The sequence below is a fragment of the Falco punctatus genome, assembly GCF_963210335.1.
Source record: "Falco punctatus genome assembly, chromosome: 2".
NCBI classification, from domain to species: Eukaryota; Metazoa; Chordata; class Aves; order Falconiformes; family Falconidae; genus Falco; species Falco punctatus.
In genome coordinates this window covers 33,745,731-33,760,412 of record NC_137581.1, presented here as the reverse complement: position 1 = coordinate 33,760,412, position 14,682 = coordinate 33,745,731, and the positions used below count along the sequence as shown (strand labels likewise).

At 37.5% G+C, this 14,682-nt stretch overlaps 1 protein-coding gene across 8 annotated transcripts in view; it reads left to right on the top strand.

Moving 5' to 3' along the window:
• Positions 1–14,682, top strand: part of DGKH (diacylglycerol kinase eta) — a 192,514-nt gene that overhangs the window by 164,585 nt on the left and 13,247 nt on the right. For 6 of the 8 annotated variants that reach the window (XM_080376826.1, XM_080376825.1, XM_080376824.1 and 3 more), the window contains 7 exons: positions 178–312; positions 1,288–1,454; positions 3,013–3,118; positions 4,663–4,755; positions 8,697–8,816; positions 9,181–9,289; positions 10,693–10,823. In XM_080376826.1, coding sequence (XP_080232952.1) covers positions 178–312; positions 1,288–1,454; positions 3,013–3,118; positions 4,663–4,755; positions 8,697–8,816; positions 9,181–9,289; positions 10,693–10,823 — 861 coding nt within the window. The remainder of the gene's footprint in view (positions 1–177; positions 313–1,287; positions 1,455–3,012; positions 3,119–4,662; positions 4,756–8,696; positions 8,817–9,180; positions 9,290–10,692; positions 10,824–14,682) is intronic. The other 2 variants (XM_080376828.1, XM_080376827.1) reach the window with 1 other exon arrangement.

Below are 14,682 nucleotides of genomic sequence, written 5' to 3'. Positions count from 1 at the left end.
TTATAATTTTAACAGGAAACAAATTATCTTCAATGATAAATGAAGTATAAAAGTGCTTCATCCTTGAGACAGTCCTGGAGAGAAGCCACAGCTCCTAGTAATCAACATTATTCAGATGGCCTGCTGGTTTCATCCGTATTTATTGCTCTGTAAAATAATGTGTTGGTTCTTTTCCAGTGTCGGTCAGTAAAGATCACCATACTTGGTGATGAAGGGGTTCCTGTGCAAGTCGATGGAGAGGCATGGATCCAGCCCCCAGGAGTTATTAAGATCATACATAAAAACAGAGCTCAGATGCTAACGCGAGACAGAGTATGTTGCATAAACAAGTATTACAAAATACTGACATTGTTAACTTGATCAGTTATAATATGAACAAAACAGTGCTTACAAAAATGTTTTATAACTATTTATATAACATACAGTTACTTACAGTTACATAATTTCTATAATAAGCAAGATCATTGCTCTTTTGTATGAAAAAGCTTTTATCAGTTTTGTGAGTGCTATTCCTGTATTCTTATTAATATATATAAAAAAATGGTTAAAAAATTATATATTCTTTCTTTCTCCTCTCTTCTTCTGTCCTCCTCTTTTTTCTTCTTTCTTCTTCTCTAGGTGTATTATACACAATCACATACTGGAAGTTTTAGCACAGTTGCATAAATAGCAAATGTCCATTTTTCAGAACAACTTTCTGCAGGTGTCTCTCATGTCTCTCTCCTAATAATCCTTCCTCCCCCCCACAACCCCGTCTCAGACAGAAGAGACACAAGAGAGACACTGGAGAGTTCATGCTTGTCTAGGATTACTGTATGCAAGGTGTAACTGCCCCTCAGTTGTCTGCTTACTAACTGGATGTTGAATTTAGGGTGGAGTTAATGGCATTTGAACTCTGAGTAAATTTTTTTTCAATTTCCCCACCATTTTTTAAGTTTGAATCCTGTATTAGTTTCAGATTTGGATCCTGCTGTCTGCACAAAATGTGCTTGTATTATCACTGTCTTTGTGTTCTTATTGTTTTGGAAGACACTTTTTGAGGATAATGAAGAAGAGATAGAGAGCGAGCTTTCAGTAGTAACTTATTCTTTATACCAAGTTAAAACCCCCTAAATTTCACTTCATTATTTATACAGGTTGTATTATTTATATAAAATTAAATTTAAGTGTTACTTTTAACTACAATTTTATGTAAGTTAGAATTTATGTAAAATATAAAATTAAAATTTTTACTAAGTAAAAATACTTCAAGTGCTGTGAACTGAATGTGTAATTCATTTTGATTAGGCCTTTGAAAACACCCTGAAGTCTTGGGAAGACAAACAGAAGTATGATTCCTGTAAGTCTGTCATTCGATCTCCCTTGTACCCTCAGCAGGCTGTTGAGTTGGCTACAGAAGAAGAGGTTGCACAGATCCAGCTGTGCTCACAAGCTGCAGAAGAGCTTATCACCAGGTAGAGTAAAATTAATGTTTGGATCGGCAACCTAGACGCCAAGACTGAATTATTCATGCAAATGCATGCATACACTTGAAAGTGTGTATTTTCCCTGGTTTTGATTGATGTCTAGTTACCACTCTGTAAATTATTGCATTTTATTTTTTAAATTTTATTTTTAAGGCTCAACTTGTTTATATATGCTTTTCATATGTATTTCTGTAATTTTCTTGTTGTGTGTTTATGTATTTTCTTCTCTTGCAAAAACAGGCTTTCTCAGGGAGCAGTGGAAATGGAAAACTGAAAGGCTTCTTTGCAGAGAGGCTTTTAATTGAAACTTCTTGTTTTATGCAAAAGCAAAAATATATTTATTGAAAAAAACAACAAACCCTTACACTTCAACAGTGTGGATGTATCCACCTGACCTTAACTTCTCCTGACCTTATTTCTCCTTAAAGCCTTGTTACTCACAATTTCAAAAAGATGAGCATTTTTCAATAAACCTGAAATTTTTATTAAAATGTTGTACAAGTAAACAGTTAACACATCAACATTCAAGGAGTCCAAATTGCCAGATAAATCTGCATGCCTTTTTGCTTTCATCCACTCATCCATTGTTGTTGCAGTTTTATGTTTTCATTCCTAATGCTCAAAATCCCCGTCTCTGTGCCCCTGGACACTTCAGTAATTTATATGAGTTGAGATGATAGTGAGCTGATGGTATAAAACTGATCTGACAGCCTTGCTTATTTTCAAGAACTAATTTCTTTCTGAGATGCCAGTGCTTTAATAAATAAAACACTTCAATGTTCACCAAAAAAAAAACCCTAGTTGTTTTTAAGAAAAGCATTTTTTTAAAAAAAATCAGAACATTTTATAAAGCTGCTATTCAGTTTATCATGCTGACAAATTATCTTAAGCATCAAAATCAATTCTTGGACTATGTGTTGAGCTGTCCTGATAACGTAAGAAAGGAATTTAAGAACTATGTATACTATTTATACAAAACAGGTGACTTAGGTAGACATAGGAGAAAAATTTAGGTTATAAATTACCCAAAGTGAACTTTAGCCAAGACACCTTAAAAACTTTACTGGTCTAGAGGTGGTCCTGAGGTTGCAAATTACAGCTGGACCTGCCATAATCTCAGACAATTGCAGCCAATTTTAATGTTGCATCTGAAGGATATGCCTCATGAAATAGGTGTAATGTTTTTTAAGATAACTTCCAGTAAGTTATCTTAATGTGCTAGGGTTTTCCTCTATAGTTCATTTGAATTAATAGCCTCAGCATCTTTTTGGTACAATTTTTGCATAGCATTTCTGTTCTAAGCCAAATAAATGTGTCTCAGTATTTCATAGCAGAATAAATAATCTGTGTTATAGATATTATTTATGTGAGGTGTGTCTTGAAGAGATACTTGTATTTCAACTTTTGTTATAAAAGACTGTATTTTTTTTAAAGTGTTTTGTGAAACATCCCTGTATATTTTCTCATTTGATAAAGTTGTGTACTCCTAGGAATTATTCTTTAAAGGAAGTAAGAAAGATTTTTCTCATTTTGTATATTTTTGTAGGATCTGTGAAGCAGCAAAAATACATGGCCTCTTGGAGCAGGAGCTTGCTCATGCTGTTAATGCATGTTCACATGCATTAAATAAAGCCAACCCAAGGTTTCCTGAGGTAAAGGAAGAACAGAGATTTATGTACAAGTGAATCAGCTATAATATCTGTGTGCATAAGTTTGTGATGTGGGACCTGTATTGTACTCCCTGTCCCCATGTTAAAACAAGTTGGATGATAATTCTTGAAGTTTTTGATAAATAAGACTCCTAAATGTACATACACATGCTCAAATTTAAATGAAATTGCTCTAACAGGTGCTGTATTTTCTCCCTTTTTTCTGCCACTTTTTCTAAGGTGAGCATAAAGGGGAAGTTACTTTTGATCCTGAAGGTGCTGCTCTGTATAGCAGCAGGGAGTCTCATCTGTTCACATGCATAGGGAAGGACCCCACAGCTGATGAATTCGGTAGAGATCAAGCTTAGTGGTTCTGAAATCTATTAATAATACCAGGAATGAGAGTTAGGAGAACTGCCTGTTTACAGAAGAGTATTAAAGAGGATAGTCCCTTCCTCGTGTTAGGTCGATACGGTATCTGAGAAAGCAGAAGATGTAGTTTCTGCAATCATCAGCATCCTCCCCAGCTGATGCTCTTTTTTGTGAATGTTGGATGTTAGAAAGGGGGTATTAATGACACTTACAATGCAGACCACCTGGGTGTTGTTGGAAGGGGGGAGTGAACAGTGGCAAAGGAGATAGAGATCTTCGATTAGGGGCGTGGTAAAGAGTACATCTGTTGTCTTTTGGAAGCAGTCAGGAATTTGCTCCATCTGCCTGTGGGCCACAGCCAGGGGTGCTCATCCTGAAGTGATGCAGCAGTGCTTATTAAATCAAGTGGAGTACTGATGTAGTTCTGAGCATGAGTAAACCAACTTCAGATCAGCAAACAGCAAGAAAGATAGGCAAAGCAAGCTCACATCTTCTTGCAGACAGCTATGTAGACATGTCCACAGATACAGAGTGGAGACATGACAAAGGCTGAACAAGTGCCGTTATTACTTAAAGGTCAATTCTTGTGGATGCATTCACAGAAATTTTCATGCTGAACTGTCCCAAGTGCTATGCAGAGAATGCAAAGGGGGTGAGGGGAAATGCGCTTCTCTTTGCGCTAGACAGTCTGGGTGGGTTTGGGATTGGACCCAAAAAAGATTTATTGAGTAGAGCCTGTCTATATCTAACCTAAATTTATGTATGGTAAATATACTAGATAACCATTGATTCTTAAAAATATGTCTAGTATCTTACGTCTGCTAAGGATAAGATGAACAATTCAGATCAATGGTCGTTGTTAAGCGAGGCCTGTGAATTTTCTGCTGGCCTTTGTCACCCATAAAAATCGTGGATTCATCTCACAGGTGGCTGGTCACTTGACGGTCTTCAGGATTGTGTAAAGTCATATTAAATGAAGTTGGGGAAAAGACAGTAAACAGATACTACATTTTTGTTTCCTATTCTCAGTGCTGAAGAATTTGTCAGTGTAGAGCTAAACTGATGTATTTTTCCTGGGGAAGATTACACTTAAGATCTGTGCTGTAAACCCCAAATACTTACTCTTAGTCTGACTTGCATCACTTCAAATAATTTTTATGCTTCTTATTCCCTAGAGCCTTACCAGAAACACTGCCATGGAAATAGCTGTCAATGTGAAGGCCCTACATAATGAAACTGAATCTCTGCTAGTAGGAAGAGTTCCTTTGGTAAGGTCACAAAATACACTGTTTTATTCCCTCATTCAGATTATCTGTGATTTGTTCTTTGCTGATTTTTTAAATCAGCACAGGATTTATGACACTCTACAAGAAGCTCTGTAAGGCTGATTGGAGGATATTACACTGCATTTGTGGTTTGGGTCGGAATGAGTTATGAATTCCTGTCCTAGGTTGGCATCCATTTTGCCTCACTTCAGGTATCTAAAAGGTCATTGTCTGGGATTTTCTTTTTAATAGTAGAGAGAAATAAGTATCCCTGTTGAGGCTGATTCACACTCAATTATCTGGGAGGCTGATCTTAGAAAAAAGGTAAATCATTCTGGAGATTTAGCATTTAAGAGAACTTCTGGAGTTCTATTATGTGATGATCTTCAGAGTTTAAAAAGAAACTGGAGTGAGAACTGTTCAGACTCATACATTCAACTTCTACAGAGCTAATCTGGGCAGGTAGATCTTACCCTTGTTCTAATACCTGGCAGGAACTATTTTATAATCGTTGACTGGTAAGTGTTCAGTAGACCTCTGATAATACTTGCTGCCTTGGCATCTTTTTCTTTGGCTGGTGTTTCTGTGCCTAAAACGAAGACTGCTCAAGAATTGTTGTATGTGGATGTATAACTAGAAATTTCTCTATGTGGCATTGTGAAAAGATGTCAGGTTTCCTATGCTGGGCCAGTTTTACATTAAGAAGATTCTCAGTAGGATCAGTTACATTTTCTTTGGATTCAAACCCAGATTTATTACTAACTTACTGTTTGTTTAAGTGTTAGAATTAAAAATGGGTATCAATAGGAATGTTTTCACTTAGCAGAGTTAGGATATGAAACTTACTGGTGCAAGTTCGCATACCTTTTTATGCACATGGTAAATGGTATGAGTCTGTTCTACAGCAGCCAAAATTTAATATGGGCTAAAGGCTAATAACCATTTAAGTTCTGTAAATAGTCAAAGATTAGGTTCATATGATCTATTTTGTGACCTTTTAGAAGGAAAAATTATTCACTGGATGTTTTTGTCCAAGAAAAATGAAAAATGCTGATTTTTTTTTCAAATTGCTATTACTAATCCCCCATATTTCAGATTGAATGGGAAATCAAAATAGAGAAATTTGTTTAAATTTTAAAATCCCTTGTTCAGTCTCCAAACCTTGATTTGATTCATTTGTACCGTTCTGATTTTTACATGTTGTACTTCTGCATCTCATTATGGTCTGTGCAAATGGCTTCATGAGTCTACATCAAACCCATTTTTAATAAAAAGACTGGAAGATACAGAGATAATCTTCCGGAGATGTCCATTACACGTATTTGACATCATACTTGTTTAGAACAGTATTTCACAGTCATAATAGCAAGGCACCTTGGTTAACCTTATTGCCATGTATTTTATAAATGCTGAAGCTACCATGTAGGTTGGTCCCTCACTCTATTAAGGTGCTGCTTGATGCATCAGCCATGCCATCATACACTGTTTTCCAAATCATCTTTCTCCTCTGGCAAAGACATTATTTAATATCTTCATTGTTTCTTTAATATCTTGCTTCCCCCCCCCCCCCCCCCCTCAGTTCCTACTCACCCCTTTTGTCTGTGATCAAAGCTCCTGATAGCTGTAAACTGCTGGCTTTGTTGCACATACTACTTGGTAAGATTTTTCTTTTGTTGCCATTTATCAACTCTTGAGTCTTTCTGTTACGACTTCTGAAGTAGACTAAAGAGATGTAAATACATGTACAAGAAGACTGTGATTCTTGCCACCTTCTGTAAGATATGATCAACAAAGTTTATAGAACAGTATTAGCTAGATGACATCAAATGGTGAATTAGCTATAAATACCATTTTTAGTGAAATGATAAGGTAGGATAATAAAGCTGATTTGTGGAATCTTCCAAATAGTTACGGCTGGAATATAGTTTGGAAAAAAAACCCCTATGCTTTGTCTAGATATTTTCCAAAGACACTATTTCCATTTTTGCTTTTTTAAAAGCCTTTCCAGTCTAGAACAGAGCACAGTTTTCTAATATATTAAGGGAGAAGTATGACAGAATATTTCATTTCAACTGAATGAAATTATCTGAGCTCACAGAAATAAAATGATTTCATATTAAAAATCTCATTTGGGAAAGGATTGAAAAAAATCCCTTATTGTCTTCGTATCATTCATAGTGATAATTTCCATCTTGCAAATAAGAAGCTTTCCAAGATGTTGTAGGAGGAGAATTTGCCCTAAATTGCTGACTTTTCCTTTACCAGAATTGTACTATTGTTTTGGGTGTATTTCAGGAGCAGTATTGCCAGTGCATACACTTTCTCATCATCAGATGAGGAGTTTTTGTCCCCATGCAAAATATTTTCCTTTGAGAATCAAGCAATTGGATAAATGCTTGTTGAGGAAGACAGAACTCTCTGCTTCATTCATTTATAGAAAATAGATGACTTAATTCCTTAAAAATGAAAAGTTTTAACTTCTTCAGAGACAAGTGGGTCTTCCACTGTGCTGCAAATTAATGGAACTATTCAAACTGGGAAAAAAAGGGAAGGCAAAAGAAAGATCAGAGTCTGCTTATGGGCACTGAATTATGTGAGCTTTAGAAGAGGAAATAACACAATTGCAAGAGGGAGCTTGTATTTCCAGAATTACTATACTAAACAGCAATATCCTACTAAAGATGGTCTCTCTGTTGAAAGGTGGTACCATATGCAACCTGTTGCAGCAAAGGAAATAAGTTTTTGTCAGGCAGGATAAATTGATGGGGGGTTGTAATTTATCACCAAACCCCAACAGCATCAAAATCTTTTTCCAGTACTACAGATCAAAGATTCTCTTACAACTCCATTTAAAAAATACATTCATTAGGATATAACTTAATTAGATCCTTTCAAAAGGATATTCTGCACTGCTTTGGGACTACTTTTACTTCAAAGAGAGAAATAGATGTTCAGATTGCTTTATTAGTGATTCCAAGAAACTGGTTCCAGGATTCAACTCTTAACCTCAAAATGGTGTTTCAGCAGCCCCAGATAAGCCCAAACCAGTTTTTCCAGGAATCAGCCACCTTAACTCTCCCTCACAGGTCCAACTCGTACAACAGCTGCAGAAAAATTTTCAGACCAGGGTTTTAAGGAAAACTAGTACCTCCGTGGGGTTCTCAAAGTGTTGATAGAGCCAAATTCCCATAGGTCAGCAAGTCCCAAGCTTTTTACACTGCTGCCCACTGATGTTTTTGGCTTTTTGTCTCCCGTCTGGGGCTGCAATTGCGTCCCTCTCCCATGCCTGGTCCCCGCTCTTCCCACCCTCAGCCAGCAGCAGTGGCTATCGTTCCACGTCTTGCCTATTTAGAAGGGGTAGCACAGGTATTGTATCACCACTGAAAGACCCTTGGGAATGGCATGTCTGTGATAAGATCTTGTTCCCTTTTATTTAACCATGACAGAGTGATCTACCATATGAAGACATTTGCAAATAATAACTCAGGCTTACTACCATCTATTCAATATTTTTTTTACACCACTTTTTCATACAAAGATTTTCCAAGCTCTTGGTCTTCTGGTCAGGTTTTACCTCCCTATTGCTGGTAATTTCCATTTCTAGGATGTTCTAGTATTGGTGTTATCAGGTAACTTTTGCTCTGTGAAGACTCAGGAGTGCGATGAATGATGACAGTGATTGACAACTGAGTCCAGCTGGTCTGCAAAAAAAGTCTCAGCAGTCTCAGTCGTCCCTTTGTGGTTGGGACCATACTAAATGGTCAGGGTGGTCTGATGCATCTCTGAAGGAGAGTCCAATTTTGGAAAATTATTTGTTTTCGCTGTTTATTTACACTGACTATGAAGTAGTCATCTGTATGTGTGTGGTAACAACATATCTAGATTTAAATGTTATATCTTAATAAGACTGAAACCACGTATTTTTCTGGCCTGTTTGTAAACAGCAGTTAGAAGCTCCCCATGAAGAACTGATGTCTGATGCTTTGCACAGTGTGGAAATAGAGTTGAGAAAGCTTGCTGAGATTCCTTGGCTTTATTATGTTTTTCAACCAAATGATGATGAGGTGAGTTTGATTAGTACTTCCTGTTTCTAATTGACCTCGGTTTTTTCTTTATAGGGAAGAGTAAGTTAGAATCCCTCATGATCTAGAGATGCAATTTCAGTAGTGGTGCTGGATGATTTCTGTCTGCTGTGAACAAGCTTCTAAGTTAGGTCTTCTGTGTTTTGTTCCCTTTTGTGAATGTAAAGGTTTTGAATGGTTATTTAATAGATGAAACATATATAGAGTTAAATTCTGACATTATTCTTTATGGAAGTAAAATTGGTTCTTAATTTTTGAGGTTAACTATGAATTACCATCTCAAGCATGTAATTTAACTGTTGTTTTTGGTGTAATTAAAGGTAACTATGTCTTTTCTTTTATGTAGGATCCTCCTCTGGATTACGCTAAAAGAAACAACAGAAGTACAGTGTTTCGCATAGTGCCAAAGTTTAAAAAAGAAAAAGTTCAGAAGCATAAGACCAGCCCTCAGCCTGGTATGTGTTTTGAAATTACAAGAAAAATAGTAGCATTTGGGAAAATGTGATTTTTATGGGTTCGTGGGTTTTTTCTTGGTAAGAGGCGACATGATGCACTCTACCAAAGAGTAAAGTCAAAGTGAAAAGCAACTGAGCTAACTGGCATCTTCATTAGGATGAAGATTTCTTTCAGTGCATTAGAAATCATTCAGTAGGACCCCAAGATTTTCAAGTGAACCAAAGAACTACTGCGGAAAGATTTAGATAAGTTGTATCATGCAACAGGACCTGTGTCTTTGCTGGTGGTTACATTTGATTAACCTATAACCATACAAGCCACAGGTGAACACATTGTTTCCCTGTGACAGCCCAGTTCTTGTTTTTCAGGTTAGTTTCAGAAGATGTGCAATAGCTTTTATCACAGTGGTTTAATTAACCAGTTATTCTTAAATTTCAGGTGGGTTTTAAGTTTAGCAATTGAGACAAATCAAACAAAAAGCCACAATAGGCAATACTGATTTTTTAATTAGAAGTTGAACAAACTCCACTCTCCTCTCTTCCCATTCTTATGTGTAAACTTACTTCCTTAAGATTATGTCCAGGAGTTAATCAGTGATCAGATGGTCCTAAAACTGGTTCTTCATTTTTATCTTTTTAATAGACAGTTGGTCGTAATCTGCAAAATCTTGCAGTTGTTGATCAGACTTTAGATTTCAGATTAGACTTCAGATTTCACTTTATTGTAGAACTGATCAGCATTGAATGAAGTTGCAAAATTATAGCAATAAGTAGCATAACTTTTTATTTTTTTCCAGTAAGTGCGGTCTTGTTAGAACTAATGTGGGCAACTAACCTTAGAGAACAATGTTTTAAAGAGAGCTTCTTAATGACCTATGTAACACAATAGCTTAAAGAATACTTGTTGCATTAATTAAGAATACTAGAATCTGTTAATTAAAACCAGACTTGCTTGCTGCCATTGCTATATTTGAGGTGTGGTTGATATTTTAATTTTACATGTTAATTAGTTTTTGAAGGCTTCTCCTCTCCCTGGATGACTACTAATAAATTAATGGTATAAAGCAGAACAACATTAGACTTTGCGGCACTGATCCTAAGATGGTGAATATGTTGGGACATGAGGTTTTAAAGGCTTTACTGAAGAAACTGGAGTAAAGCTGAAAGCATGGCTGCAAAGCAAAGAACCCCAACTTTGTTTAGATACTTTCTCACGTTAACTGCTAATCTGTAACCTGCATGTAAAAAGGAAATTGTCAGTTTTTGTGGAAATGACACTTCTAACCTTTCCCTTTGCTAGCACGGCAATTCTACTCTGTTTTCCACTCTCTTTGGCCTAACCTTTGCTTGTGATGCATTTGAGCATGTAGAAATTAAGGGGGTTTTGCTCTTAACTTTGGTAGTTCAAAAATGGGGCACAGATGAAGTTGCTGCTTGGCTGGATCTGCTCAGTTTGGGAGAGTACAAAGAAATCTTCATCAGCCATGACATCCGAGGCTCTGAGCTTTTACATCTGGAAAGGCGAGATCTTAAGGTATTTCCTTTGTGCTACTTTTCTGCTATTGACCATTTTCTTTGACAAAACAACAACCAGCTTTTCTTCTTTCCCTGCACTTGTTATGTGCTTGTAGCTTGGCTTACACTGTGCAAATATGCCATAAACTAATACGCACTGTCCTTTGGCCTGAAATTCTGAAGTGCTGACTTGTACTTGCAACCAAGAGTATCTGTGTTACTCAAAATTTCCTTTTTTTTCACTTTATGTAGAATGACCACATTATAGTTTATGTCAGAAGGCGTAGGAAAAGCACGTTTGGTATCTGTGTAATATAATATATCTTCGAGAGTTCACCGTTTCCATTAAACAGGATCAGTATGGATCAGTTGAAGGTGGTGATAATAATTTGGAATCTCTCTACTGCAAGGTCAGCAGCTATGAGCAGCTGACCCGCTTCAGGTGATTTAGTGTATATATATATATACATATATACATATATATATAGTGGATATAGTGGGTGTGAGAGCGATAAGCAGCTTAACAAATTGCGGCGTTGGACTTAGATGGTGTTGGTGTTTGTGTGTCAAAATAGGCTTTTACAATAGGTTTTCTTGTTTCTGACCAACCTCTGCATGAGTTTAGCTGTATAGATTTAAAACAGAGCACTTTCTTTTGACTCCAAAATCGCAAAGCTTTCTTCATCTGAGGTCAGATTGGTAAGTTTTGCAGAGAGAAATGTTACCTAGCAGTCTGAGTCTGTTATTTGAGCTTGCTGTCTTATTCAAGAATTACTTAAGTGCATCCATTATATGTAATAGAGGCTGTATCTTTGGGGATTCATTACATTACTTTTTCCGGGAACTCGGTAGTAATGAGTTCTTGATAATGCGTTTTGCAACTGCTTTTAGCACATAAGAGAGGAAATAGGATATTATATAAATTGCAAACATTTACATTTAGAGTGCAAGTCATTGCTTTAGCCACAGTGCAGTAGTTTCCAGACAGAGGCAATACTTTCATACAAATGTGCCATTTTTCATGAAGTTTCTTACGTAGTGTGAAATCCTGATGTTACAAGGTACTGCTTGCTTGGTGTGACTGTTGCAGTTGAAGGCAGCTGCTGAAGATAGCAGTGTTTGAGATGATCTGTTTGGCTGCTGTGTATTATTTTACCCTTTGGTATTAGGTTGCCTGAACTTCTTTCTGTGGAAGTTAAATTCATTTCTTTCAGGAAAGTTCCTGACATGGAGGGACAGTTTGAAGACAGTCCCTCTCTGCAAAAAATTAGAAATAGAAAACTGTCCATCCAAGCAATCCATCATGATGTTTCAGTGATGAATGTTGGAAGTCCCTGTTCTGAATGGGCACTGAACGAATTTAAAATTTAAATGGGAAATTCAGCATCAAACGATGCATAGGTTTGCCAAAATGTTCAGAAATCTTTTAAAAAAAAAAATCAAGATGTCACATTTGTTGGAATAAATGACGGTAGGTAAGATTAGTGTTAAACAGGACATGGTTTCTGGCCATGCCTTGTTTCTGATAGGTACCTATCTGTCTGCATGCCCAGAAGACTGGTGCTTCAGCCAAGTAAGTATCTGCAGCAGGGTGATCATCACCCTGTTACCCCTGTTGGTAAGACTCGTGCTGATTCAGCATAAATAAAACGCCATCACAAAGGCCTGTGCCCTGAAATACCTAAAGGCTTGCCTTAGAGCCTACAGACAGACTTTTACTGGCCCCTCTACCTAGTGCTGCCTGGAAGCGCGCATGATGTTTTAAATTGCTCAGTGTAGCTGGACGAGGAGTTGCCCTGCGCACGTTGCTGTGGGTGTATCCTGTGCTTGCAGAAGTCCCGCTCTGCAGTTGCCCCATCGGCTCATTAGCAAGTGCTGAGAGCTTCCAGCGCAGCGCTGCTCATAAGGTAGCCCAGGCTTTTGGCCAAGCGTGGCTTGCGCTTTATGTAGCAACACTGAATTAAATAGCAGAGTTCAGCAGTCATCCAGCATGTAACATACAGGGCATGACCTCCGCTGGGAGTCGAATAAAGATGGCTCAAGAAGCTTGCACTTTTCGGACTAGTGACCTGGAACAGTGTCAAGATGCGTTATGTGGTTCCTAGGAAATGAGGAACACATCACAAGCCACCCTGTTGGCTTCTCCTCTCTTTGGCTATCGAGGTTTGCAGATGAGTCCTCGGTGCTCCTGTGAGCGATGGTCTGTGTGCAGCCTCCCCTCCAGTGCAAGGCTTGTGCTTCCTGCCAAGCTAAATGGGCTTGCCATTGATTCACAAGCTCTTAAGTCACATGCAATACATTTACCTCTATTACCTCTCATGTCTACAACAGGAAAAAATCGTTGCCTGTTTTAATTGAATCCTTTGGGCCCACTTTTCTTTCTGCGGTCAAAAGTAGAGACAAAAAGCAGTATGGGAAAGAATTTGATGAAACTCTCTTGCACGCATCACTGAAATAGATCAATATGTTGACTGAAGAATCGGATGCCTCTAATTACATTTCTGTGTAGCTTGTGGATCCCACTCTCAGTTAGCTCTGTGTGGCAAGTGGCAAATGGAGAACATCTCCAAGAGGAACTAGATACCTTTCTCTACCCAGCTCCTGCAGCAGTACCCTTTTTCCAGCCTCCTATGTCTGATTTATTTAGGGGAACCTTAGACTTTTACACCCATGTGATTTTATTTTGCTTGAGGAGAGGCTGGGCAGTAAATTGCGAACTTTGCTGTAGAAATAAAGCTTGTTGTGACTTTCTTTTTTTAACCTTATTTTACAAGCAAACTCATTGAAAACTGGACTCTGATTTTTCTGAAACAAATGCTGGCATTCTTTGCATTGATAACCACGTTCCTATGGACACAATGTAGTAATAATGAGAACTGCAACATGTTTGGTAGGACTAAGATGATGTCTCCATAGAGTTCCATGGCAATGTTGGTTTCCTTGCAGAAAGGGTTTCCATGTTTCATGTCAACTTGATGAGAAGTGCCAGTCAAGCTGATGTCTGTGCTGAGGACCATGGCATTTCATCCCTGTGTTTAGCAGTAGTGCATTCTGAAAAAGTTCTTGTGTGGAAAAAGTTTTCTAAGATTTGTAAGACTTCAGGCATGCAGGATGGCTTTTGACACTGGGAATGCAAGTAGGGTTGGTTTCTCATATGGAAGATGTTAATATTAAGGAGTGTTTACAAAAATCGTTTGGTTGTATTATATTGCTGGTGTATTTGGCCAAAATCTCTTGGGCAAACCTGGAATAAATGCGTTCTTGACTAAGCAGACAGGGGTCTAGTCACCATAATATAAAGCAGATGAAGAACTCCTGAAAGCTGTTGCAAGAATTTTCATCAGCTTTTTCTTGCCCAACTTTTTTTTAAATTTTGTAAAAAAAAATTCCCCCCAGAATTTTTTGAGCCTTACCTGCTGAAGGCCTAGAGATGGCAAAATGGTTAGGGAGAGCAGAAGGAGAGGTGATCCTGTAGTATAAAGGCCATAGCTGAGGAGAAAGAAAGGCTGTTTTCTTCCTCAGACTCTCGCTAGCATCTTGTCTTCAAAACCATATTTTAGACAAATTGGATTTTGTTAATTAGATATCAATTAAATGTGGACAGATTATGTAGAGCGTGATGAAACTCATGCTTGTACAAAAATGCAGATATCTTTAGGGATCTTGCTTTTTGAATTATGCATGATCTGCTGCTGTAGCAGATCCTTTTAGTCTTAGATGAGAGAATTTTTGCAAACTTTCCTGCATCAGTAGTAAACAGAGAATACTAGAGAGCATCTAGTGTCAGGAATGTATAAATTTTCATTTCCTCCAAACCAAACTATTACACAAGCATAAAAATTCAGAGTTTATAGTGTTGGTTGTTGTTGTTTTTTTTC